Genomic DNA, 25385 nt, shown 5'->3' on the forward strand with positions numbered 1-25385 from the left:
TAACAAGATTTTACACTTAAAACAACATTTGCAGAACATTATATTATTTCAACTTTTAAAGAGAAAGATGCTTGAAAATAGCCATGACAAGGAAATTGGGGAAGTCAGCTTCTCAAATATAAAACAACAGGGCTGAAGTACATTTAAATCAGTTAAAAAAAAAATCAAACTTTAAATGTAACCTTTATTAAAGCCCCGATAAAATCTTTCCGCCCTTTTAAATTAGAATACAAATTTCAGAAGCATACAAAATGTCAACAGCAGAAAACACTTATTTCACAGTAGATTACATTCTGGTTGAAATTTTTCCTCTGTCCATTTAGTTTTATTTCAGGTCATCTTTTCCAACAAATTTAGTTTTTAAATGTTTTTTTTACACAATGGAAAGTCCTTTTTAGAATTTCTAGAAGATAAACCCAAATTAGAGGGAAAAGACTATTTAACCTCAAAGCCTACAGCAAAATAAGTAAAATGACTAGAGGGCAAATGACAAGTATTTATTAAATACACATACATATATATATTTCTAAGGGAAAAAAACTATATAAAACTCACTAAGTGACACTTCTTTCAAAGTGGCAATCAACATTCAAAAAGTTTGTAAAAACACCATTTAAAAATTCAAGTTCGGGGGCTTCCCTGGTGGTGCAGTGGTTGAGAGTCCGCCTGCTGATGCAGGGGACACAGGTTCGTGCCCCGGTCCGGGAAGATCCCACATGCCGCAGAGCGGCTGGGCCCGTGAGCCATGGCCGCTGAGCCTGCACGTCCGGAGCCTGTGCTCCACAACAGGAGAGGCCACAACAGTGAGAGGCCCGCGTACCGCAAATAAATAAATAAATAAATAAAATTCAAGTTCAGGGGCTCCCCTGGTGGCACAGGGGATAAAACTCTGTGCTCCCAATGCAGGGGGCCCAGGTTCGATCCCTGGTCAGGGAACTAGATCCCACATGCATGCCGCAACTAAGAGTTCACATGCTGCAACTAAGGAGCTGGCAAGCCACAACTGAGAAGCCGGCAAGCTGCAACTAAGGAGCTGGCGAGCCGCAGCTAAGTAGCCCACCTGCCACAACTAAGACCTGGCACAACCAAATAAATTAAAAACAAAACAAAACAAAACAAAATTCAAGTTCCAAGTCAGTTACCAATCACTGAACAAAGAAAATGACAGCTGAAATCATAAATTAACCCTTTGTTCAGTGACTACAATTGGTGGGGTGAGATGGGGGACACTGAAAACACGCTGTTGCACCAATTTATATTTACTCCAAAAACAGTACGTTTAAAAAGGGAATCCAGGGATTACCCAGATAAGACAGAAAGGTCCTAATTCATCTATTATGCTGCCTGGAATTTCACTATGTAGTGAGCAGGGAATTTGGAACTCTCTACGGAAAATTCAGTGTCATATTCTTTCACTTAATCCATAGCAGCACATACCAATGGGCAAAACTTTGCTCCATTTCTAAAAATAGTTAAGCTGAGAAACTACTCAGAATCATATTTTTATACATAAGAAATTAAAATTTGGAACTCTCATCCCTTGTGACAAACAAGAAATGGCCCAAAGCCACTACACATAATTTCAAAATTTTTTCTTTAAATAAAAAAATCGTATTTCCCATGCAATTTTAAGAAATATATTTTCCCGCAGGGAATAAGAGAAATGTGATTTCATGAGAATTACCAAATCTTGGTGAGAGTCCAAAAGATCTAAAATAATAAAACTGGATATAAACTGACAAATTTCTATTGACTTAACTGCAGGTTAAGATTTTACCCTGTTGGCTTCCAGGAAAAAGCCCTAACAAGTTAAACTAGAATGATAAAATATGTATATATATAAATTCAGGAAGACGCTAACAAGGACACAGAAAAAGCTATACAGTGTGGTATTTCTGAGAATTTTTTTTTTGAGTCTTTTAAGTAGATGAGTCAATTTTGTGCTTTAAATATGTAAATTGAATACTGCAGAATAATATTAGAAATAAAAGAAGAAACATTTGCACCACTACAGTCAGACAGTGCAAAACTGGTAATCTAAATAATTAAGGCTTTCTGCTCAACCAAGATGGTGATAATGGCCACTAGCCTATCTAGGCAAAAGGTGAAGAAAAAAGCAAAAAACAGAAGAGAAAGGTACTCTTTTGAAGGAACTGGTTTACACTACTGTAATTTGGGTGTTAGATGACTTAATACTATTTAGTCTGATGCTATAAAACAGTCCAGTTCCTTCTGGTGGAGAGATGGTGGAGTTACAATCATCAGGTGGCTGAGTTATGCTGAGTCATTTACCCAAAGATGAAAGAAGAGTAATTACGAACATCTGCAGTTGACAATGACCCACATATCTACTCAAAATGACAAAGAAATACAAACAACAAAACAAGGATTATAGGCTGGCCATACTAACAGAACAATCAGATCAGATAAATGTCTAGATACTCAGATCTTAATTTTAACTCCTAATAAGTAGAAGGTTAGTACTGATGATATGATACTTAAACAATTTGACTGTGACAGCTAAGGTGAAACAAGAAGACAAGTAGATTTAGTGAAGAAAAAAATGGCACATGAGAACCTTGGTATTTAAGTTTTTTTTGCAGCCTTCTCTACCAGATCTATAGTAAATAACATCTTTGGAGTTTCTTAGAATATGTCTAGCTAATTTTGATGGCTGTTTCTCCTTATTTGATCGTTCAATGAGTGGCAGATTGGTCAAAAAGAAAGCTAAATTAGCCACACTGAGACACCAAACATGATGGAAACAATATTCCTCTACATGAAGCAGGTAAAGTCTTATGCATGACAAACTAAGAAGTAAAATCATTGTTAGTTTGTCTAGGACTTAAAAAAAGGCTTCCTATAAGCCATTTTTATATGGAATTTCGAACTTTACAACTGGTAAAGTTAAATGTACTCCACAGAGATGAGGGTTACTAAAATATGCACCCAAAGATGAGTAATAATAAAACAACAACAAAAAAGGTTATCAGAAGCATCAAGGTACTGACCCATGTCCTGAAGGAGCAATGAAGTATAAACAACACTGCACTCTGTTATCAGGCATCTGACGTCTGTTCACTCTAGATTCTGCATTTAGGTAGTCCTCAAACTTACTATCAATGTAGTCGATAACAGGCTGCCAGCTGTAGAATGCAGATAAATAAAATAATTAAGTTGTAATTCTACATATGAACATACAACTGATGACTCTGTTAAAGGGCAATAATCAATATTTTTAAATACACAAAACCTATGTAACCAATGGAAAAAAACACCTCAAATTATTCTACATATACTGATTTAAAAACATATAAATTATGTTGAATAAATCTTGATTCATTATTTCTAAACTTTCCAAACAGAAGAAAACCGTTTAGAGTCAGACACAACTAAATTATCATATTACTTGCATTAATAAATATATCAATGCTAAGACACTTTACAATATGAAAAATTATATTCAAAGAGTTTTATATTTCAAATGAAAAGATTAAACAATACAGAAACCTCATAATGAATTGTTACTTAGGTGTTTCAAAAGTTGACAGAAATTTATTTCAAAAAACAATGTGGAACTTGGGACTTCCCTGGTGGTCCAGTGGTTAAGAATCCGCCTTCCAATGCAGGGGAAGTAGGTTCAATTCCTGGTTGGGGAACTAAGATCCCACATGACGTGGGGCAACTAAGCCTGCGCACTCTAGAGCCTACTTGCCGCAACTAGAGAGAAGCCTACGTGCCCCAACGAAGATCCCGCATGCCACAACAAAGACCCAACGCAGCCAAATAAATAAAAACAAAACAAAAAAATAGTGTGGAACTCAAAGAAAAATTAAAATATTTTTTATAAGCTACTAAGATATTGCTTCCAATTAGAAAGCCATGGGTGTTTTATTCACTTACAACTTATGGAAAAACTGAAGGTCTAAAATCAGGTTTAAATTAGGATGTGATAGAAAATGGATAAAATTATAGTAATTATATAATTTATATAAATATATATATAATTACAGTAAAGAATGAAAAGTTGCAAGTTTCTTATAATAATGAGAATTCTTTTATCTATGTTTTAGAATCTGTCTTCAAAATACTTCTATGAAAGGTGTTATCTTCATTTTATAGAAGAGGAAATCAGTTCAAAGAAGTTAAGCAACATGACAAGTGGCAAAGTTGATATATGAACCCAAGTCATATTACATAAAGTTCAGTGACCTTCGCTAAGATGAGAAGCTTTAAAATGTTAAGGTAAAAAAGTCTAACCACCCCCATCCCCAAATGCAGTGGAAAGCAGCAGTGACAAACCCTTCTTACCAATTACTATTATCCACTGCATCTCCAAATCCTGGGGTATCAACTATTGTGAGCAGCAACTGAACACCACCTTCTTTGATTAAAACTTTGGATTGTTCCACCTGTAAAAGTCATTGGTACAGATATTAATACCATACACTATATCCTTGGTTTCCTACAACATAAGAGGTAGGGAGATGAGTGTTAATCAAAACCAAATGGGAAGCTTTTTGCAAACTAAATCTACTCACTCACACACTTTCTTTAGAATCAATTACTGTTAGAAGTCTTGGTTATTTAAAAGAAAAGCACATATGTAAATAGTGCGTTTACGGCTCACTGTTGGTACAGAGAAGGAAAACAGGAACTGATAAAATAATATTAATTACTAAAGCCATACAATACTTATGTAACCTAAATGCAAATACTTATGTAACCTAAATGCACATCTAATAATACAAATAAACAATGTGCTTGAATGATTAAGTAATTCATAGAGATCAAATGTAATTAATCAGACAAGTACATTTAATTTATCATTTGCAGTAAACGTTTTCCTGGACTATCTCCATCTAGTTTAGTCCAAACCAATTACTCAAGTGAACTTATTACCATTTGCAAATCTTTCTCAGCATGGCTGTAATTATTTACACTGTGTTTACGTTATGGCTAAGATACAATTCTCTTCTCAAACGTGTTACTGTACATTCAGGCCAAAGCAATCAGCAAAGGTCAAGGCATTGAAAAACAATGTATTCTGGTAGGGTAAAACCTATTAACTCTGATTAAAATCTTCAGTTCTCTTTAGAATTTGTAAAAATCTCCTATTTGAGAAAAGGTATTGGACTTAAAAACAGTAACAACATTTCCTCCTACAGTCTAAGATATTTTTGTAACCCCAAACTTTTAGAATGTAAAAATCATTCATCTTGGGCATACCCTGCTGCTACATAAAGCAAACACTGATTCAAACAGAAAACGGGAATCATTCTCCCAGAAAAAGATAGGCTTTCATTCAATTTATATCAAGTGTTTATTAAAACTAGAGGTTTCAATTATGCTGATAGGCTAACTTAAGAGGCAAGAATTATACTCAAACTTTGAGTGCTACAAGCCATAAGATGGTACAAATTATTGTACCAATAAGTACTATTAGACCTAAGAGGGAAAGGTAATCACATGAAAAGCAACTTCAACTATTTATGTTGGTTAACAGTGTTTGGAAAGGAAGAGCGGTTAATTTCTGGGTAGAAAAAGTTTGGTTCACCTTTAGAGATTACAGAAATGATGATGTCTTTCCATTTCCCTTTGACATTTTCTTACAGATGTTAGCTGATGGATGAGGAGTTGAGACTAAGACTGCTGAGCAAGAAAGTGTATAGCAGTATTGTCCAATAGAACTTTCTGAAATGATGGAAACGTTCTTTGTCTACACTATCCAATATGGTAGCTGCTTGTCCATGTGGCTACTTACCCCTTGAAATGTGACTAGAGTGACTGGGGAGCTGAATGTTTAATTTTATTTAACTTGAATTAACTTAAATTCAAATCACTTCATGTGGTTTAGTGACTACTGAATTGGACAGTGAAGCCTGATAGAAATCAAAAATTATTTTGTTAAGAGTATTATCAAAAAAGAAACTTGCTGAAACTGAAAATACTGCCTGAGATTTGGACATGCATGTTCATGGCGAGGCTTCCAATCTTTTAGACAAATAAGGAACAAAGCTCTTATCTTTTAGACCAATGGTCTTCAGACTGCTTTGATCCTAGTGTAAACTATCAGTGAAAATTTTAAACATCCCAAATATGTTTATTTACCTACCAAACATACACAACTGGCAATCTGAACATTAAATATTAGTGTCAATTTCTCATAAATTAAGAAAGTAAACATCAATAAATAAGAGTTCTGGGCCTCCCTGGTGGTGTAGTGGTTGAGAGTCCACCTGCCGATGCAGGGGACCCGGGTTCGTGCCCCGGTCCGGGAAGATCCCAAATGCCGCAGAGCGGCTGGGCCCGTGAGCCATGGCCGCTGAGCCTGCGCGTCCAGAGCCTGTGCTCCGCAACGGGAGAAGCCACAACAGTGCGAGGCCCACGTACAGCAAAAAAAATAATAATAATAAAATAAATAAGTAAGGGTTCTAATATTTTCTGGTCATCTTCAATATCAACAATGGTTGCAACACTGCTTGGGAGACCACTGTTTCACACCACATAGCTGAGATAATACAGTTTGTCTGATATCAGCTTACTGTAATAACATGAGGGAAACCAAATAACTGCAGAAATAATCAGACTCATTAGGGCAGATTATCAAAACTAAAAAAAATTAAGTCATATTACTTCATGTGGCTTAGGAAGTTCACATTCTATATATCTGGTGGTCCTCTATAGTTAAAAATGACAATCTGGTTATATGTCAATTATATCTCCATTTTTTAAAAAAAAAAAAGGGGCTTCCCTGGTGGCGCAGTGGTTGAGAGTCCGCCTGCCAATGCAGGGGACACGGGTCCGTGCCCCGGTCCGGGAAGATCCCACATGCCGCAGAGCGGCTAGGTCCGTGAGCCATGGCCGCTAAGCCTGCGCGTCCAGAGCCTGTGCTCTGCAACGGGAGAGGCCACAGCAGTGAGAGGCCCGCGTACCGCAAAAAAAAAAAAACCAAAAAAACCAGGTTATTCATTTATGGTAACTGTCATTGAAGCAGAAATATCCAAAGTAATCATACCAGCTCTTCACCTAACAATTCTTTTACATGACACAGTACTGTATATTAGAACTGACGCAAAAATGTAATTGTTCTACATGAATCATCTCCTGATTTTACTCCAAACCATTTCTGGTTCCCTTATTACCAAACAAAGCCCATTTCTACCTTCAGTACTAGATTGTATACTAATCACACACCATAACAACTTAAATTTTAAGATTTTTGTTTCCTTGTTTAAAAAAAATTAGTTGAACTTAATTGTTTATTGAAATGACAAGAAAAATGAATATCTGTATTTTATATGCTTTAACGAGTCTGTAAAGTTTCTTTTCTTCTTTGGCCTATGAAATTCTGTGTATCCATACATGGTCAAATACAAAGACGACGGCAACATATGGAAGAAATCCAGAAAACATAACTGTAAACTAGTGCCATTCATAGGATCCAACTGTATCCTATCATCTGGTTTTACAAGTATCCTCATGGGATCCATGGAAAACAAATTAGTTCAAGTCCAGGAATTTCAAACTTTTCTTAAGAAATCTATTCCAAATGGCCACTTTCCCATGCACTTTACTTAAGCAGGTCACATCAGCATATTTTATGGCATCAGAGTTCCAAAAGAATGAATCAAGGGCACTTTCAACTGAGTTTCTCTCTGAAAAATAAAACTAAAGCCTATTTTATTGTCTATGTATAATTAATTAATTAAGGGCTCTTTTGGATTCCTAGATTCCAGAAACCCACACTTTCTTCTAATATTTTCAGTTTTTCAATCTGAGAGAAAGAAAAAGTCAAACTTTCACTGTTTATACAGCTTCAGTTCTTCCATTGTTGAAAGACTATTAAACACACTACACTTTTCTAACTTAATGTTTGAGTCATTTTTTAAAGATAAATAAAAAGTGTTACTTAATTAACTATATTAAAATTTGAGGAGAGGGTTAAAACTTTCTGTCAGTTTACCTCCAACTATACTTGCTCAGGAGGTAGCATTATAGCCAAAACTCTGCAGAGACTTGAATAGTACATACTTGAACAGCCTGTGATATTCCACTTAGCTCAAACACAAAATCTATTTTGATTATTTAATAACTCAAAAGACAAACATCATCTTAAACACTTATGTTCAACAAGAAACTTAAAGAGGCAATGACCAACAGAATAGTTATGCTTAAAGACTACTTCCCTCTCATCAAGACCCAGAACTAGCTGAAAAGAAACTTGATCTGAAGATTCTAATTCTGCCTTCCACTCTCTGAACCACTACACCTCATTCCCTTGTCTCCTTACACTGAGATCTTAATTCCCTCGTCCCTTTCATTTTCTATTAGCAACCTCCCCTCCCAAATCCTTTCTTTTCCTTTCCAGCTCAGATACCTTTCCATAAAATTCATAAACTTCGACAGGAATTTCCATGCCATATGATGATCCTTTTACTTGTTCCTTCATCTCATGCCTCTCACAGTATGGCTTTTATTTGCTCCTTCAACTCATGTCCCTCCCAGTATGGCTCTTCCCAAGCTCTACCTTACAATCTCTGCCACCGTGCTCAGCAAAGCACTTGATCTCCGCTGGAAGAGGAGAGCACCCCCAATTTGTTGTTGCTATTTATTATTTACTCTTTAAAAATTGAAGTATAGTTGATTTACATTGTTTCAGGTGTATAGCAAAGTATGTATGTATGTATGTATATGTGTGTGTGTGTGTGTGTGTGTGTGTGTATATATATATTCAGATTCTTTTCCATTATAGGTTAGTACAAGATATTGAATATAGTTCCCTGTGCTATACAGTAGGTCTCTGTTGTTTATCTATGTATAGTGGTGTGTATATGTTAATCCCAAATTCCTAATTAATCCCCCCCCTTCCCCCTTGGTAACTATAAGTTTGTTTTCTAAGTCTGTGAGTCTGCTTCTGTTTTGTAAACAAATTCATTTGTATCATTTTTTTAGATTCCACATAAGTGATATCATATGGTATTTGTCTTTCTCTTTCTGACTTACTTCACTTCGTATAATAATCTCTAGGTCCGTCCATGTTGCTGCAATGGCATTATTTCATTCCTTTTTATGGCTGAGTAATATTCCATTGTGTGTGGGGGGGGGGTGTATACACCACATCTTCTTTATCCATTCATCTGTCAGTACACATTTAGGTTACTTCCATGTCTTAGTGCTGCAGTGAACACTGGGGTGCATGCATCTTTTTGAATTAGAGTTCTCTCCAGATATATGCCCAGGAGTGGGATTGCTGGGTCATATGGTACCTCTATTTTTAGCTTTTTAAGGAACCTCTATACTGTTCTCCATAGTGGGTTCACCAATTCACATTCCCACCAACAGTGTAGGAGGGTTCCCAACAGCATCCCCAACTTGTTTGAAGCAACACTGAATCTTCCCTCCTGTTCAGTGGAATAGATCCCTTTTTTTCCTAAGGCTAATTTCTCAATCTATGCTGGGGATTTGACCAATTTCCATTTTAGAGTCATTTTGACAACTATTTAGACTATTTCCCCTGTAACTTCAATCTCTTATCTCTTACGGAATGATTCCCCATAGGATACAAACATTCTCAGGTCTTTTTTGGAAATAAAAACCAAACCACTGTCTCTGTCCCCTACACTCAACCTCTAGGTATTCCCTCTCATCCCTTCCTTCATAGCTCTACCCCCATCTTCACTGCCTCACAAATCACTTCTCAATCCACTGTCATCTTCCCCTCTATTCCTACTATTTCACTAAAATATACTTTGCCAAGGTCACCTATACCACCCTATAGCAGCACCTTTCTCACTAAATCATAATTGTTTGCTATATCCTTCATAAGACTGTGACATCCTTGAGAACTCTGTGTCCATCATCCTTATAGCCCTCAAACCTGGTAAAAGACAAGCATTCAATCATCTGTTCTGTGTATGACTGGTTCAAAAAACTATCAAAACGGGACCAACATCAACAGGAGAGTTTCCTAATTGGACTCTGTAAAAATGTTTCAAGGAGTCATAAGATGTTATCTTAGGGATAGGATTCACTGTTTTCACTTCTTCTTACCTCCAAAATTTTTGTACCCATTTAATCTAAAATAGTGATTTATTGTACTTCACAGACCAAGAAAAAAAGTTTTAAAGGGGACCAACATAAGGCTACCAACAAAGAACTTGAAAAAAAAAAAACTAGCACTGTCATTTCACAAAAGAAACTGAAATGGATTTAGTCTCAGAATAAAGGACAGTCTTTCCCTAGGAGACAGTTGGCAACCTTTTGCTGACATGAAATAAGATATATTTTCAAATATAACAAAATTATAAAATTTGCTACCATATATACAACATTGTATGTAATATTTTTCTTAAAATTTTTGTTAATCTGAGCACCTATATTTGAGATTGGAATATGAAGTAGAGCTCAAGTGTTCAATTTTTTTCTATCACTTTATTTTAATCAGTCTATTGGGAAAATATATATATATATGAAAGTGAAAGTAACACAGTGCCATTTCATTCAATTTGAAATATTCTGAAAAAACTAAGGAAAAACAATTCTCTCTCTTACTTTCTTCCCACAGAGATAGGATGAAACCAGTCTGCAGCAGTCCAGAAACACTACAGAGGAGTGGTCCACAAAGTACAGTACCCAGACTGGCAGCTGCATAGTTTAGGAGCTTATTGGAAATGCAAATTCTTTGGGCCCTGTCTCAAACCGACTAAACAGAAAACTCTGGGGAGGGGGACTCAACAATCTGTTTGAGCAAGGCTTCCAAGTGATTGTGATACACACTGAACTTTGAGAACCACCGGTATAAAGAACAACAGGACTAGAATGTCAGCTCACATTTGGAACTGCACAGCTCAGGTACCTAAGGCCAAAGATAGGAGGTTGGGAATTAATCTCAGAAGACTTCTATCTATTACTGAAAGTTCACTCAAATCAGAACCACTAATATACTGGAAACTCAGAATCATTTCTCTGCTCAGAGTAGATGGTTTCTCCTTCCTTCCAAGACTGCGAATGTGAAGGAATTTCTTCTTTAAGATATAAGCCTCTTGTAAATAAATAATGCTTAGGGAAGAGATTATGAAATTGTGGTCTTTATTAAAATTTCACTCCCTATTTGCCACATCACAGGATGTTTCTTCTCTTCTTTTTGACAGTTGGAAGTGTTCCAAAAAGGCTTCAGGTCAGGGAAAGTGCAGATATTTGCCTTCTGAAACTCAGGATTGTATGTTTTTCCTGGTCTAATATGTCTGGGCTGAGATGTAATACTTCTGGATCACTCTTCACTAAAAGAATTTAAGAGCTTCTAAGAGCAGATCATCTACTAGATTATCAAGCTTGGTGAAAAGTCAGTCAACTGTAAAAAAAAAAAAGCTACATTCTATTCTCTAACTACACTGAATGACTAGGAACATGTCATGTTCTCTCCTGGGTAAGTGAAGAAAAGAGTTCAGATGATCTTCATCTTGTTTCCAGTATATCAAGGAATACCTCCATGGTACAGTCAGGAAAAAGGACTTCTCTGGGATTCTAATCAGGATCAACCCAGTTCTCAACTGTTAATGTCTCACTTTTGGTAAAGGGGGGAGATTTAACAGTAGTACACAAGCCTTTGTCTTAAAAATCTTACTAGAGATACCCTTAGTCCTAATTACTCCTTTGTTTTCAAAACAGGGAGAGCTAGGAAGATATTCACAATAGAAGAGGACACTTAATGTTATCTTAAAAAGGAAGGCAAAGTGAGCTTAGACAGGATTATTTTGGAGACAGACCAATGTAAATAGAATTCTGACAAACTGAGAGCCTCTCCCACCACCTTTAACAGATGGCAGCCTGGGAGAAATTATCTGCAATGACTGAAATGTAAGGGACTATTACCTAGATAAGACACTTCTCCAAATTAAGAAGGAAAAGATAAGAAATATTAAGATTGTCAAAGCACTCAGTGAAATCTGAACAATTAATGAGTATAAAAGACGTGTTCCATCTCATAAGAAATCAAAGAAAATAAAATGACGAAATGTCTTTATGCACACACACATGCACAACAGAAATGAGTACTTATGTCCACCAAAATATATATACAAGAATATTTATGTTAGTCAAAAAGTGAAAGCCCAAATGCTTATCTACAACAGAGGATACACTGTGATATATTCATGCAGTGGAATATTATGCAACAATGAAAAGAACTACAGGTACACAACATGAATAAATACCACAGACATAATCTTCAGTGAAAGAAATCAGACAGGAATATACCTAAACGAAGTTCAAGAACAGACAAGATTAATCTATGGAGATAGAAGTCAGAAAGGTGTTTAATTTGGGGGTGGGTATAATACTGATTGAGAGGAGGCATAAGGAAGCCTTCCAGGGTCCTAGAAACATACTATATCTTAATCTGGCTGTGGTTAACTGGATATATGAATACATATATAAAAACTCATCAAGTTCTATGCTTAAATTTGTGCCCTTTTAGTACACAAATTAAACATCAACTTAAAAATTAAGGGCTTCCCTGGTGGCACAGTGGTTGAGAGTCCATCTGCCGATGCAGGGGACATGGGTTCATGCCCCGGTCCGGGAGGATCCCACATGCCACGGAATAGCTGGGCCCATGAGCCATGGCTGCTGAGCCTGCGCGTCCGGAGCCTGTGCTCCGCAACGGGAGAGGCCACAACAGTGAGAGGCCCGCGTACAGCCAAAAAAAAAAAATTAAATTAAAAAAATTCTGCTCAAAACAAAAATAATCAAAACTTCAAAAAAGATAATCAAATTTAAAATTTCAAAAGACTCTCAAATTTAAAATTATTCCACTTAATCTATGATAGTGTTTTATAAAACGTCACAGACCCAAAGAAAGATAAACAAAACTTCAAAGACCCTCAAAGTTTGAAATATCCCAACTAAACACTAAGTCTTATAAATTTTTAAAACTTGTTTGTTCAGTCATTCAACAAACATGGGATGCTAACATGTAACAGATGCAGTTCTAGGAACTTAGCTTGCAGCAGTGAATAAAGTGAAGTTCCTACCCTTATAGAGCTTACACATTTGGGGCCTGGGGTGGGAATTAGAAGGAGTTTATAGGGTGGTCAGGAAAGGGCTCCTAAGAAAGCAACTTTTAAGCAGAGAACTGATGAAAATTATGAAGCAAGCGAGAAACAGAAGTGGAAGGCCCCTGCGGTGGAAGTAGGAATAGCCTGTTCAAAGAACAGCAAGGAGGTTGGTTTGGTCAGAGCAGAATAAGCCAAAAGTGGACAAGTGTAAGAACTAGGTTGGGGGGAGGGGGAGTAAAACAATCTCTCATTGTTTGAGCAAATACTTTGTTGCAGAGCATGTTAAACTAGATTTCTATGTGATGAATTCCTTAGACTGCATGTGCCAATACTTTCACCTGTTCAGACACTAGCAAAAATCACTGCACTGGGTGAATCGAGAACTAGAAATATTGTCCATTTGCCTTTATTAAACAAAGCAAAATAAAACATGGTAAGGTACAAAACTTTTATGAGTTAATTGGCTTCCATCATCCACCAAGCAGTTTACTGGAATTTCAAGCCTAGTCCTACAGTCAGTCAATACCCTCCAGAGTCCAGTTTAAAAATTCAAATCTAATAAGCAACAGCAAACATTACATATGCACCATTTGATATTTTAAAAATAAAACAAACAAACAAAAAACCACTTCTCTTAAGTATTCCTTACTAGCCAGCATCAGACAGATCAGCCTTATGACCTAATTTTCTGGGTTTTTTTTTTTTAAACTAAACTTTCATATATTACATAACTATGAAGTGATGACTTCACTGATCAAATCATTTTGTCTTCATTTTGTCTAAATTGCCTAACTGGGAAAACTATCTCCATATGTAAGGTTTTTAAAGGAAAAGGCAATATAAATCAAAGAAAACTGACAACTTGTTGGACCAAACATTATTAAAAAGAAAAGCTAATCCACTTATTAAGAAATGGTTAATCTGTTAAAACTAACACTTATTAAATGTCTACAGTATAGAGATAGTACAGTTGATACACTACAGACTAAACCAGAGTGCTTAGATTTGTATCCTAGTTCTGGTACTCTAACTACATGATCTTGGCATATCACCATCTCTGTGCCTCAATTTCCACATCTGTAAAATGGGGAAAAGAATACCACTTACCTCATAAAGTTACTGAAAGAATTAAATAAGTAAATGCATCTAAAGTGTTTGGAATAGTACCTGGAAGATGTTAATGACTGTTGTTTTATGATTAATCTAGACCTGGAATTATGCTATGTGCTAAAACTACAAAGAGGACTCAGAAAATTTCCTCACCAGCAGTAATCACCAAGAACACCACTGGCAGATACGTGACCATCAATATTTAACAGATATTTTACAGTAAATATACCTGAATTTAGGAATCTACACTGTGGGGTTCCCTTAACATTTCTACATACCTAGTTACTAATCCTGGATTTAAATACTTAAATTAAGAAAGCTAAAAGTATATTTTCTTGCTTAGGGTTAAAATGTTCAATACATCACAAAATAAGCAATGCAGTACAGTATCAAGTTTTTATCAACAGAACACATATTTGCAGGTAATTTGAAATCTCAAGCTCCAGGAAGGATATTTTAAAAATTCCTGGGCACCCCTGGTGGCACAGTGGTTAAGAATCCACCTGCCAATGCAGGGGACACGGGTTCGAGCCCTGGTCCGGGAAGATCCCACATGCCGCGGAGCAACTAAGCCTGCGCACCACAACTACTGAGCGTGTGCTCTAGGGCCCGCGAGCCGCAACTAGAGAAAGACCATGCGCAGCAACGAAGACCCAACGCAGCCAAAAATAAATTAATTAAATAAATAAATTAAAAAAAAATTTTTTTTAATTCCTAAAACAGAGAAAACTTTAAAAAGGAGAAATAAAATATCCAGCTCCAGAGTCACTGCCTCAATAAAACATGCTCCTGCCAGAACTGTCTACTCCACTTCTCTTCTGCTTCTGTGCTGCATCAATCCATCAACATTTTTTCAATCAATAGTTTAGAGCGGTGCTGCCCAACAAAAAGGTAACGTGAGCCACATAATTTTAAATTTTTCAGTAGCCACTTCAGAAAGTAGTAACAGGTGAAATTAATGTATTTTTATTTAGCCCAATATAACCAATTATCATTACTGCAAAATGTAATCAATAGAAAAATTTTTAATGAAATATTCTTTTTTACAAACTAAGTCTTCAAAATCTGGAGTGTATTTTATACTTGCATAACATCTCAATTTGGACTACCCACATTTTAAGAGCTCAACAGCCACATGTGGCTACCAGCTACTGTACTGGACAATGCAGAGCTAGAGAGTCTAGCACTTCACTATATGGGCCAGCAACATGAGCATCACCTTGGATTTTGTTAGAAATACTGAATCTCAGCCCACCTCAGACCTACTAGAACAGGAACTGAACAAGCTCCCCAAGTGATCTGAATATACATTAAAGATCGAGAAGTACTAAATTAGACCACACATAGCTTGTAAGCCTTAACAAATTGGTCTTGCCATTCAACTATCATGTGGTATCATGCCACTCACTAATACAGAACACTGTATTTAAATAATAATGGCTTCCACACGAATCATGTTTTCTCTATGCTGTCCAAAAGAATTTTCTGCAATGGTGGAAACATATCTGTGCTGCCCCAAATGGTAGCCACTTGCCACATATGACTACTGAGCATTTGAAATGTGACTGGTACAACTGAGAAAATGAATTTTTAGTTTTATTGACTTTTAACTCATGCAAACTTAAATAGCTACTACATATAGCAAGTAGCTACCATAATGCAGCATAACTCCAGCTGTTACTACATCCCACTATACTCTCTAGGAGGGTCCTCAAGACAAAATTATAAGGTTCTAATCAAGAAAATTCCTCTAATTACCTGCACTTCTCTCAATAAATCAATCTCTCTTTTTTATCAGCAACCATGTTTTACCACTTTACATTGGCTAAGGTCAAACTTGAAATCTACCTCTATAGAAATATAAGTTATAGAATGTGTTTTGTATCCGTTAACATTACCCCACCTTATCATCAGTTAACAATATACATACCTGTACAGTCTTTTTTATTCTATGGGAAGGACCTGGATACTCTGGGGAATACAAATCTGTGAGGAATAATGAGTTGATTAATGTTGACTTTCCCAGTCCAGATTCACCTAAAAGAAACAGAGGTGGAAATCTGTTAAACTCAGCTACCTTATCAAGCTTAAATATTCAACCAATGCTATAATCAAACTTGCTTTTATGCAAGTACTTCTTAGTGGGACAAGGAAGTGACATTAGAAATTATACTATAAAGGCTCTCTATTAGAATAAATTCTTTGCCCTCATTTTCTTATCTATCAAATTAGACTCATGTTTCCAAGGATTTTTACCTTTATAATTCTACCATCTGTATTCGTTAAAAGTAATGTATCTGTAGTCACCATTTTTAACAGTAATGTATTCCTAGAGATGAAAGTTAGTCATGAAGGAAAACATCCCAGTTGGATTATATATTGCTGCTTCAGTGAAATAAAAAATAAAAGTATAAACGTTTATTACAGACAATGAATGACCAAGGAAACAAATCATGCAGCTATAAAAAGTAGAAATCTGCTGATAAAAAGAAGAAAAATTAATCACAATGCATCTTAGTACAAAAGTGAACCACAAAAAAAATACTTCCAATTTACCCATATACCAATCAGCTTAAGTATAAAGGGTACTTCTCTATAAACCAGACTCCAAAAAATCATGGGTAATTACTTTTTATAAAAATGCTCCTGCCTGAAGTAGGAAAGGAGAGAGGTAAGACACCATTTCCACTAAGATTCACATACTCTTCTCTGACCCTTCATGTCAAGTCTAGTACACCATACCAAATGTACAGATATTTTTTACTAAAATATAAACAGCTTCAGGATATACAAAATACAAAGTTAAAACAGATTAAAAGTCATATAATAATTATCAATTAATATGGCACCAGGTTAAAGAATCTAGTTATTGTTAATAGTTCAGTGAGTTTAATAGGCATCTTTAGCCTAAATAACTGATAGCACAATATTAACCTTACTATTTCTATTTATAGGTTGAGTTCTTTTGATATTGGCTCTCAAGAAAGGTAAGAACCGGGTGACTTCCTTGGTGGCACAGTGGTTAAGAACCCGCCTGCCAATGCAGGGGGCACAGGTTCGATTCCCTAGCCCGGGAAGATCCCACATGCTGCGGAGCAACTAAGCCCGTGCGCCACAACTACTGAGCCTGTGCTCTAGAGCCTGTGAGCCACAACTACTGAGCCCATGCACCACAACTACTGAAGCCCGTGCGCCTAGAGCCCGTGCTCTGCAATGAAGAGTAGCCCCTGCCCACTGCAACTAGAGAAAGCCCGTGTGCAGCAACGAAGACCCAAAGCAGCCAAAAATAAATAAATAAAATTTTAAAAAAAAAGAAAGAAAGAAAGGTAAGAACCATTGTAGGTGGTCTGGGCTTACTCCCTTTGAATGAGGGAGAATATCCTTTTTTCTAGACATAGAAGTTTCTAAGTCATGGGAAAATAAGTTATAGGTTCCCCATACCTGCTTCTTTCTAAACTCTTAAACCTTGAATAAAGGAGGAAAGACTAGAATAAAACCCAAGTACTTGGGGATAATCAGAAGTATCTACAATATTTTCATTTAGAAGCAACCCTGCCCTTGAACCACTGCTATAAAACTCCTCACCAAATCCTCCTGGGTTGGGACACACAGTTTTCGAGGCACAAGCCCGCTGTGTCCCCCTTTGCTTGGCAAAGCAATAAAGCTATTACTTTCTACTTCACCCAAAACTCTGTCTCCAAGATTCGACTTGGCACCAGTGCACAGAGGCTGAGTTTTCAGCATCATTCCCTCAAACAAGAAGGAACAGAGCAGACTTTACTCAGATAAAACATTCTAACCTCTTTGAGGCTATCAGAAGGACTAGTGTTGCCTAACTGGGATTTCAGGTTGGAGAAGCACTGGGCATCACTGGTTAAAGTGCAGGAGGACTACAGATGCCTGGAGCAAAAAATTATGGGTGGAGAGACACAACAGACCACCTAAGGCCTTGAGGAGATGCTGAGGTAAAACTCCTTGGAGAATTAAGACATTCAAAAGAAACCATGTATGCAGGGGAAACTGAGAAAGCCACATACAGGCTCAAGCAATAAACATGCTCAGAAAAGTTGTGAAAAGGCATTAAACTTTCACTTTAGGCTGGATCTCTAGGTTCAGAACATGCCCAGCTAATCATCAGACATCTGCCCTGACATATGACCAAGTCTGCAAAGACAGGGCAGGGTGAGTTTTTTCAAATGCATATTTTTCAACAACAACAAATCACAAAGCATTCAAAGAAACAGAAAACACAGCCCACAAAAAGGAACAAAACAAAATCCCAGAAACCATCCCTGAAGCAGCACAGATAGTGGACTTGCTAGATGAGGACGTTAAAATAGCTGTCTTAGAGAAAGATAAACATCATATCTCTTATATGTGGAACCTAAAAAACAGGGGGGTACAAATGAATTTATTTACAAAACAGAGATAAGAGTTTTGTAGAAACAAAGTAGAAAACAAACTTATGGTTATGGGGGTCAGGGGGATAAATCAAAAGACTGGGATTTACATATATACACTACTATATATAAAATACATAACTAGTAAGGACCTACTGTATAGCTCAGGGAACTTTACTCAATACTCTGTAATGGCCTATATGGGAAAAGAATCTAAAAAAGAGTGGATATATGTATAACTGATTCACTTTGCTGTACATCTGAAACTAACACAACATTGTAAATCAACTATACTCCAATAAAAATTTTTTTTAAATAAATAAATTTAGGGACTTCCCTGGTGGTCCAGTGGTTAAGACTCTGCGCTCCCAATGCAGGCGGCCCGGGTTCAATCCCTGGTCAGGGAACTAGATCCCGCATGCCGCAACTAAGAGCCCACATACCACAACTAAAGACCTGGTGCGGCCAAATAAATAAGTAAATAAATTTAAATAGCAAAAAAATAATAATAATAAATTAAACAAAATAGCTGTCTTAAATATGTCCAAAGAGCTAAAGAAAACAATGAACAATTAATGGAAATCAGGAAAACGACGTAAGAACAAAACCAGAATTTAACAAAGAAATAGAAATTGTGTAAAAAAACCAAACCAAACCAAAACAAAACAAAAATTCTGGAGCTGAAACACACAATTGAAAAAATTCACTAGAGAGGTTCAAAAGCAATTGAGCATGTCTAAAAAAGAATCAGCAAACTTGGAAGACAGGACAATTAAAATTATTGAGTCTAAGGAGAAAAAAGAATGAAGAAAAACACAGCCTAAGGGATCTATGTGGGACACCATTTATTTAACTATTATATATAGTATGAGAGCTTTAGAAGGAAAAAGGGAAAGGGTCAAATAGATTATTTGAAGGAAAAAAAAATGACCAAATTTTTTCCCAATTTGATGACAGACATGAATCTACAAATCCAAGAATCTCACTGAACTAGTAGGATAAACCCAGGAACCCGCACTGAGACACATCGTGATCAAACTGATAAAAAACAAAGACAAAAAGAGAAACTTGAAAGCGGCAAGAGAGAAGCAACATATCACATAGAAGGTATCATCAATAAGATTAGCAGCTGATTTCTCAGCAGCAACTCTGGAGACCAGAAGACAATGTGATGATAAAACTGTCAAATGAGAATTCTATATTTGGCAAAACTGTGCTGAAAAGCTGAGGTAGAAATTAAGATATTTCCAGATAAACAAAAACTGAGGGAATTCATTATCACTACACATCCTCCACAAGGAATGCTGAAGGGAGTCCTTCAGTTGAAATGAAAGAACCCTGGACAATAACTCAAAGCCACATAAAGATCCCCAGTAAAGGTAAATACATGGACAAATATAAAAACTGGTGTTGTTATAATTTTGGTTTCTAACTCCACTTTACATTTTCTGTAAGACTTGAAAGACGAATGAATAAGAAATAATTAGAAGTCTGTGTTATTGAGTACACAATGTTCAAAGATACAATTTGAGACATCAATAATAAAAAAAAGTATGTGGGGGCTGTATATGAGTAGTTTGTATATGTAATTAAAATTAAATTGGTATAAATTCAAGTTAGGTTATTATAATTTAAGATTTTATATATACTCTTTATGATAACTACAAAGAAAGCATCTACAGAATATACAAATAAGGAAATGAGAAAGGGAATCAAAACGTGATGCTACAAAACATCAACTAAACACAAAAGAAGGCAGTAAAGGAGAAAATGATATATTCAAAAGCTGTAAGACATACAGAAAACAACAAAATGACAAAACTAAGTTCTCCGTTACCAGTAATTACTTTACATGTACATGGATTAAATGTCTTAATCAAAGGCACAGATGGCCAGAATGGCTAAAAAAAAACCCGATCCAACTGTATACTATCTGTAAGATCTAAAGACTTTAGGTCTAAGGACACACACAAGTTGAAAGTAAAAGGATAAAAAAGATATTCCATGTAAGCAGTAACCAGAAGAGGTGAGATGGCTATACTTGTATCAGACAAAAGAGACTTAAGTAAAAAATTGATACAAGATGCAAATTAGGATTTATTATTAAAAAAGGGTCAATTCATGAAGTGGATATTATTACAGAATTATAAACATATATACACCAAACATCAGAGCCTCAAAATATATAAAGGAAACACTGACAAAATTTTGAAGGGGAAAATAGACAGTTTTACAATAATAATTGGAGAATTCAATACTCCACTTTAAATAATGGATAGAAGAAACAGACAGAAGATAAATTAGAAAACAGAGGACTTGAACAACACTATAAACCAACTGGACCTAATAAACATAGACAAAATACTCCATTCAACAACACCAAAATACACATTTTTCTTATGTGCACAGGGAGTATTTTTCAAGACTGACCATAAAACCAAGTACGACTTGATAAACTTTTTCTTTTTTTTTTTTTTTTTTTTGCAGTACGCGGGCCTCTCACTGTTGTGGCCTCTCCCGTTGCGGAGCACAGGCTCCGGATGCGCAGGCTCAGCGGCCATGGCTCATGGGCCTAGCCGCTCTGCAGCATGTGGGATCTTCCCAGACTGGGGCACGAACCCGTGTCCCCTGCATCGGCAGGCGGACTCTCAACCACTGCGCCACCAGGGAAACCCGTAAACTTTAAAAGATTTCAATCATCTTTTCCTATCACAACAAAATGAGACTCGAGATCAATAACAGAAAGAAAATGAAAAAATTAACACATATAAGGAAATTAAACAATACACTCAAACAGCTAACAGGTCAAATAAGAAATCCCAAGGTAAATTAGAAAATACCATGAAAAAAAAAAGAAAATGAAAACACAACATACCAAAGCTTATGAGATACGGAAAAGTCGCTTCTAATAGAAAAATTTGTAACTGTAAACACATACATAAAAATGAGGATCTGAAATCAACAATCTAACTTTACAACATAAGGAACTAAAAAATAAAGAACTAAACCCAAAACCAGCAAAAGAAAGGAAATATTAAAGTTAGAGAGGAGATAAATAAAATGGAAAACAGAAAACAACAGAGAAAAATCAACCAAACCAAAAGTTAGCTTTTGGAATAGATCAACAAAATTAACAACTCTTTTAGCTAGACTGATTGAGAATAAAAGAAAGAGAAGATTCAAATTACTAAAATCAGAAAGTGTGGATATTACTCCCAATTTTACAGAAATAAAAAAAATTATAAGAGAGTACTATTAATAACTGTATGTCAATAAACTGTATAACATAAATGAAAAGGACAAATTCCATAAGACAAAAACTTAGAAACAATGAGGAATTAAGAGAACACATACAGTGAAAGGCAAACAGGCCTCTCAGATACTGATAAAGTGATTAAAAAATGGAAATGATCTAAATAATTAATATGGCTGATTTTCAAAAAAATACAAAAATTCCTACCCAGAGAAAAAACATATTTTTCAAATACCTATGGAGCACTTACATAATCAGATCATGTTTTGGCTATAAAGAAAATCAATCAGTACTGAAAAACACAGAAATCTACAGATCATATTCTCTGACTACAAGCAGTGAAATTATAAATTAACAACAAAATAACACAACCCATTTGCCCACTTAGACATAAAACAGTATCTCCCCTCAACTCTTATCTGAAAAACTACTCAAATACAAACAAAATGAGTAATATATACAAAAATCTAAGATATATGACTAAAGTGGTGTTCAGAGAAAAACCTGTGCCTAATTAAGCCTAAAGAAAATAGATCAACCTTCAGACTGGCTCTTGGAACTGTAAACCAGTATCGCTTTTCTTTTTTTTTTTTGAGGCAAGGAGTAATGACTTTATTCGAAAAGCTGGCAGACCAAGAAGATGGTGGACAAGGGTCCCCAAAAATCCACATTAGTTTGGTCTGAATGCCAGCTCCTTTTATAGAACAGAGAGGGGAAGGAGGTGAGGAAGTAAAGTAAAAAGGCCATAAGCCTTGCAAATATCTCCTAGAATGGCCAGCCTCCGGGAGCAGATGTGTTAATTTCTTCTTTTCTGCAGCAATTCATAGGCAGACAGGGTCAGGATGTTTCCCTGAACAAAGGCACTTTGGTTTAACATTCAGACAGCGGGTCAGGGTCCAGAGGCAGGTCATTATGTATGATTATAATAACAAAAGCAACAAAAAGCAAAGGTTAAATAAACTCAAAGAAACAGATCCAACAAGGAATCCGATTTAGCTCTTCCCTGGTATGGAAACTCAGGGAAAGGGTCATTGGAAGCTCCGATTTTACAGCTGGTGGGTCAGAAAGACCTGGGCTTGTGACTGGTGTCTGAAGTGGCAACTGGGGGAAGGGGGCAGTCTTATAGGATTGAGCCTTTAACTTGTAGAATCTGATGCTATCTCCAGGTAGATAGTTTCAGAATTGAATTGATTGTAGGAAACTCAGATGGTGTCCGAGAATTGCTTGGTGGTGTGTGGACTCCTGCCCCCATGTTACTGAACTCAGGTTTGGCTGCTCACTGCTCAAAAGCTAATACTTTTGAGAGACAAGTGCTGGTAGGAATGGAAAGGTTGCTTTATGCAAGAGACTGGCAACTTGTGTCCAAAAACCAACTCCAAAGATTCTGCTCAACCATGAAAGTTTTTAAAGGGAGACTCATTAGCGGAGGGGGGTCAGGGTCATTATTATCTTCCACTGTGTGCAGACTTTCTTCTGATTGGTTGGTGGTGAGGTAACAGGGTGGCATTCCAGGAATCTTGGGCTCAGCCTGAAGTTACCATCTTCCACCTGGGTGGGAGCCTTAGTTCCACAGAACTCAAAGGTATTGCTGTGTATATTCCTTGAGGAGGCACCAGGACCTCGCCCCATCGTTGCACTATTGTTTCTTTCTTTTTTTTATTCAAACAGAAAGTCACAAAAACTATAATCATCCTCATCAGTTCACTCAGTCCCATGTAATTAATTTTTTTTTCATCTTGATCTTTTGTTAGCACTTTTCCATCAGAGTTCTGAAAATGCTTATTCATTCAGTTCAGCAGTACAGTCAGTTACCAGAAACGTGTACTTGTCAGTCTATTCCATGAATTCCTTGAAGATGAAACCCTTTTACAGGAACATTTTTGCAAAAGCATCAGAATACACCCAGAACAGTCTGTAAATGACAGAAGACTTAAAAATGACCATGGTTAAAGATTTGATGAAAGTTCATAATAAGGCAATTGACAAGGAAATTTAGTTATTTCTGAGATATACATTTTAGAGCAATAACTAGAATTATGACTTATAACATTATACCAGAACATATAAGATTTTTAGAAATTTCATGTAATGTCTGAAACACTTATGTTAACATATTTCCATACAAATAACCCAAAAAAAGTTTAGTAATTAGTTGTGTTCTTTTTTGTGTGTTTTTCTATACTGCAGGTTCTTATTAGTCATCAATTTTATACACATCAATGTATACACGTCAATCCCAATCGCCCAATTCAGCACACCACTATCCCCACCCCACTGCAGTTTTCCCCCCTTGGTGTCCATACATTTGTTCTCTAGATCTGTGTCTCTGTTTCTGCCCTGCAAACCGATTCATCTGTACCATTTTTCTAGGTTCCACATATATGCGTTAATATACAATATTTGTTTTTCTCTTTCTGACTTACTTCACTCTGTATGACAATCTCTAGATCCATCCACGTCTCAACAAATGACTCAATTTTTATGGCTTTTTATGGCTGAGTAATATTCCATTGTATATATGTACCACATCTTCTTTATCCATTCATTTGTCGATGGGCATTTAGGTTGCTTCCATGACCTGGCTATTGTAAATAGTGCTGCAATGAACATTGGGGTGCATGTGTCTTTTTGAATTATGGTTTTCTCTGGGTATATGCCCAATAGTGGGATTGCTGGATCATACAGTAATTCTATTTTTAGTTTTTTAAGGAACCTCCATACTGTTCTCCATAGTGGCTGTATCAATTTACATTCCCACCAACAGTGCAAGAGGGTTCCCTTTTCTCCACACCCTCTCCAGCATTTGTTGTTTGTAGATTTTCTGATGATGTCCATTCTAACTGGTGTGAGGTAATACCTCATTGTAGTTTTGATTTGCATTTCTCTAATAATTAGTGATGTTGAGCAGCTTTTCATGTGCTTCTTGGCCATCTGTATGTCTTCTTTGGAGAAATGTCTATTTAGGTCTTCTGCCCATTTTTGGATTGGGTTGTTTGTTTCTTTAATATTGAGCTGCATGAGTTGTTTATATATTTTGGAGATTAATCCTTTGTCCGTTGATTTGTTTGCAAATATTTTCTCCCATTCTGAGGGTTGTCTTTTCATCTTGTTCATGGCTTCCTTTGCTGTGCAAAAGCTTTGAAGTTTCATTAGGTCCCATTTATTTATTTTTGTTTTTATTTCCATTACTCTAGGAGGTGGATCAAAAAAGATCTTGCTGTGATTTATGTCAAAGAGTGTTCTTCCTATGTTTTCCTGTAAGAGTTTTATAGTGCCCAGTCTTACATTTAGGTCTTGAATCCATTTTGAGTTTATTTTTGTGTATGGTGTTAGGGAGTGTTCTAATTTCATTCTTTTACATGTAGCTGTCCAGTTTTTCCAGCTCCACTTATTGAAGAGACTGTCTTTTCCCCATTGTATATCCTTGCCTCCTCTGTCATAGATCAGTTGACCATAGGTACGTGGGTTTATCTCTGGGGTTTCTATCTTGTTCCATTGATCTATGTTTCTGTTTTTGTGCTATGCTATCGCTTTTCTGAGGAACAGTTTGGCAGACTATCACAA

At 36.3% G+C, this 25385-nt stretch overlaps 1 protein-coding gene across 3 annotated transcripts in view; it reads right to left on the reverse strand.

Moving 5' to 3' along the window:
• SEPTIN7 (septin 7) overlaps window positions 1–25385 on the reverse strand; it is a 102582-nt gene that overhangs the window by 30771 nt on the left and 46426 nt on the right. For all 3 annotated transcript variants that reach the window (XM_089917535.1, XM_022583461.2, XM_089917534.1), the window contains exons 3-5: window positions 16099–16205; window positions 4312–4412; window positions 3012–3146 (exon numbers count right to left, since the gene is read on the reverse strand). In XM_089917535.1, coding sequence (XP_089773661.1) covers window positions 3012–3146; window positions 4312–4412; window positions 16099–16205 — 343 coding nt within the window. The remainder of the gene's footprint in view (window positions 1–3011; window positions 3147–4311; window positions 4413–16098; window positions 16206–25385) is intronic.

Source organism: Delphinapterus leucas, chromosome 9 (assembly GCF_059928025.1).
Source record: "Delphinapterus leucas isolate spDelLeu-1000000601 "Yukka" chromosome 9, BTC_Dleu_Yukka2, whole genome shotgun sequence".
NCBI lineage: Eukaryota > Metazoa > Chordata > Mammalia > Artiodactyla > Monodontidae > Delphinapterus > Delphinapterus leucas.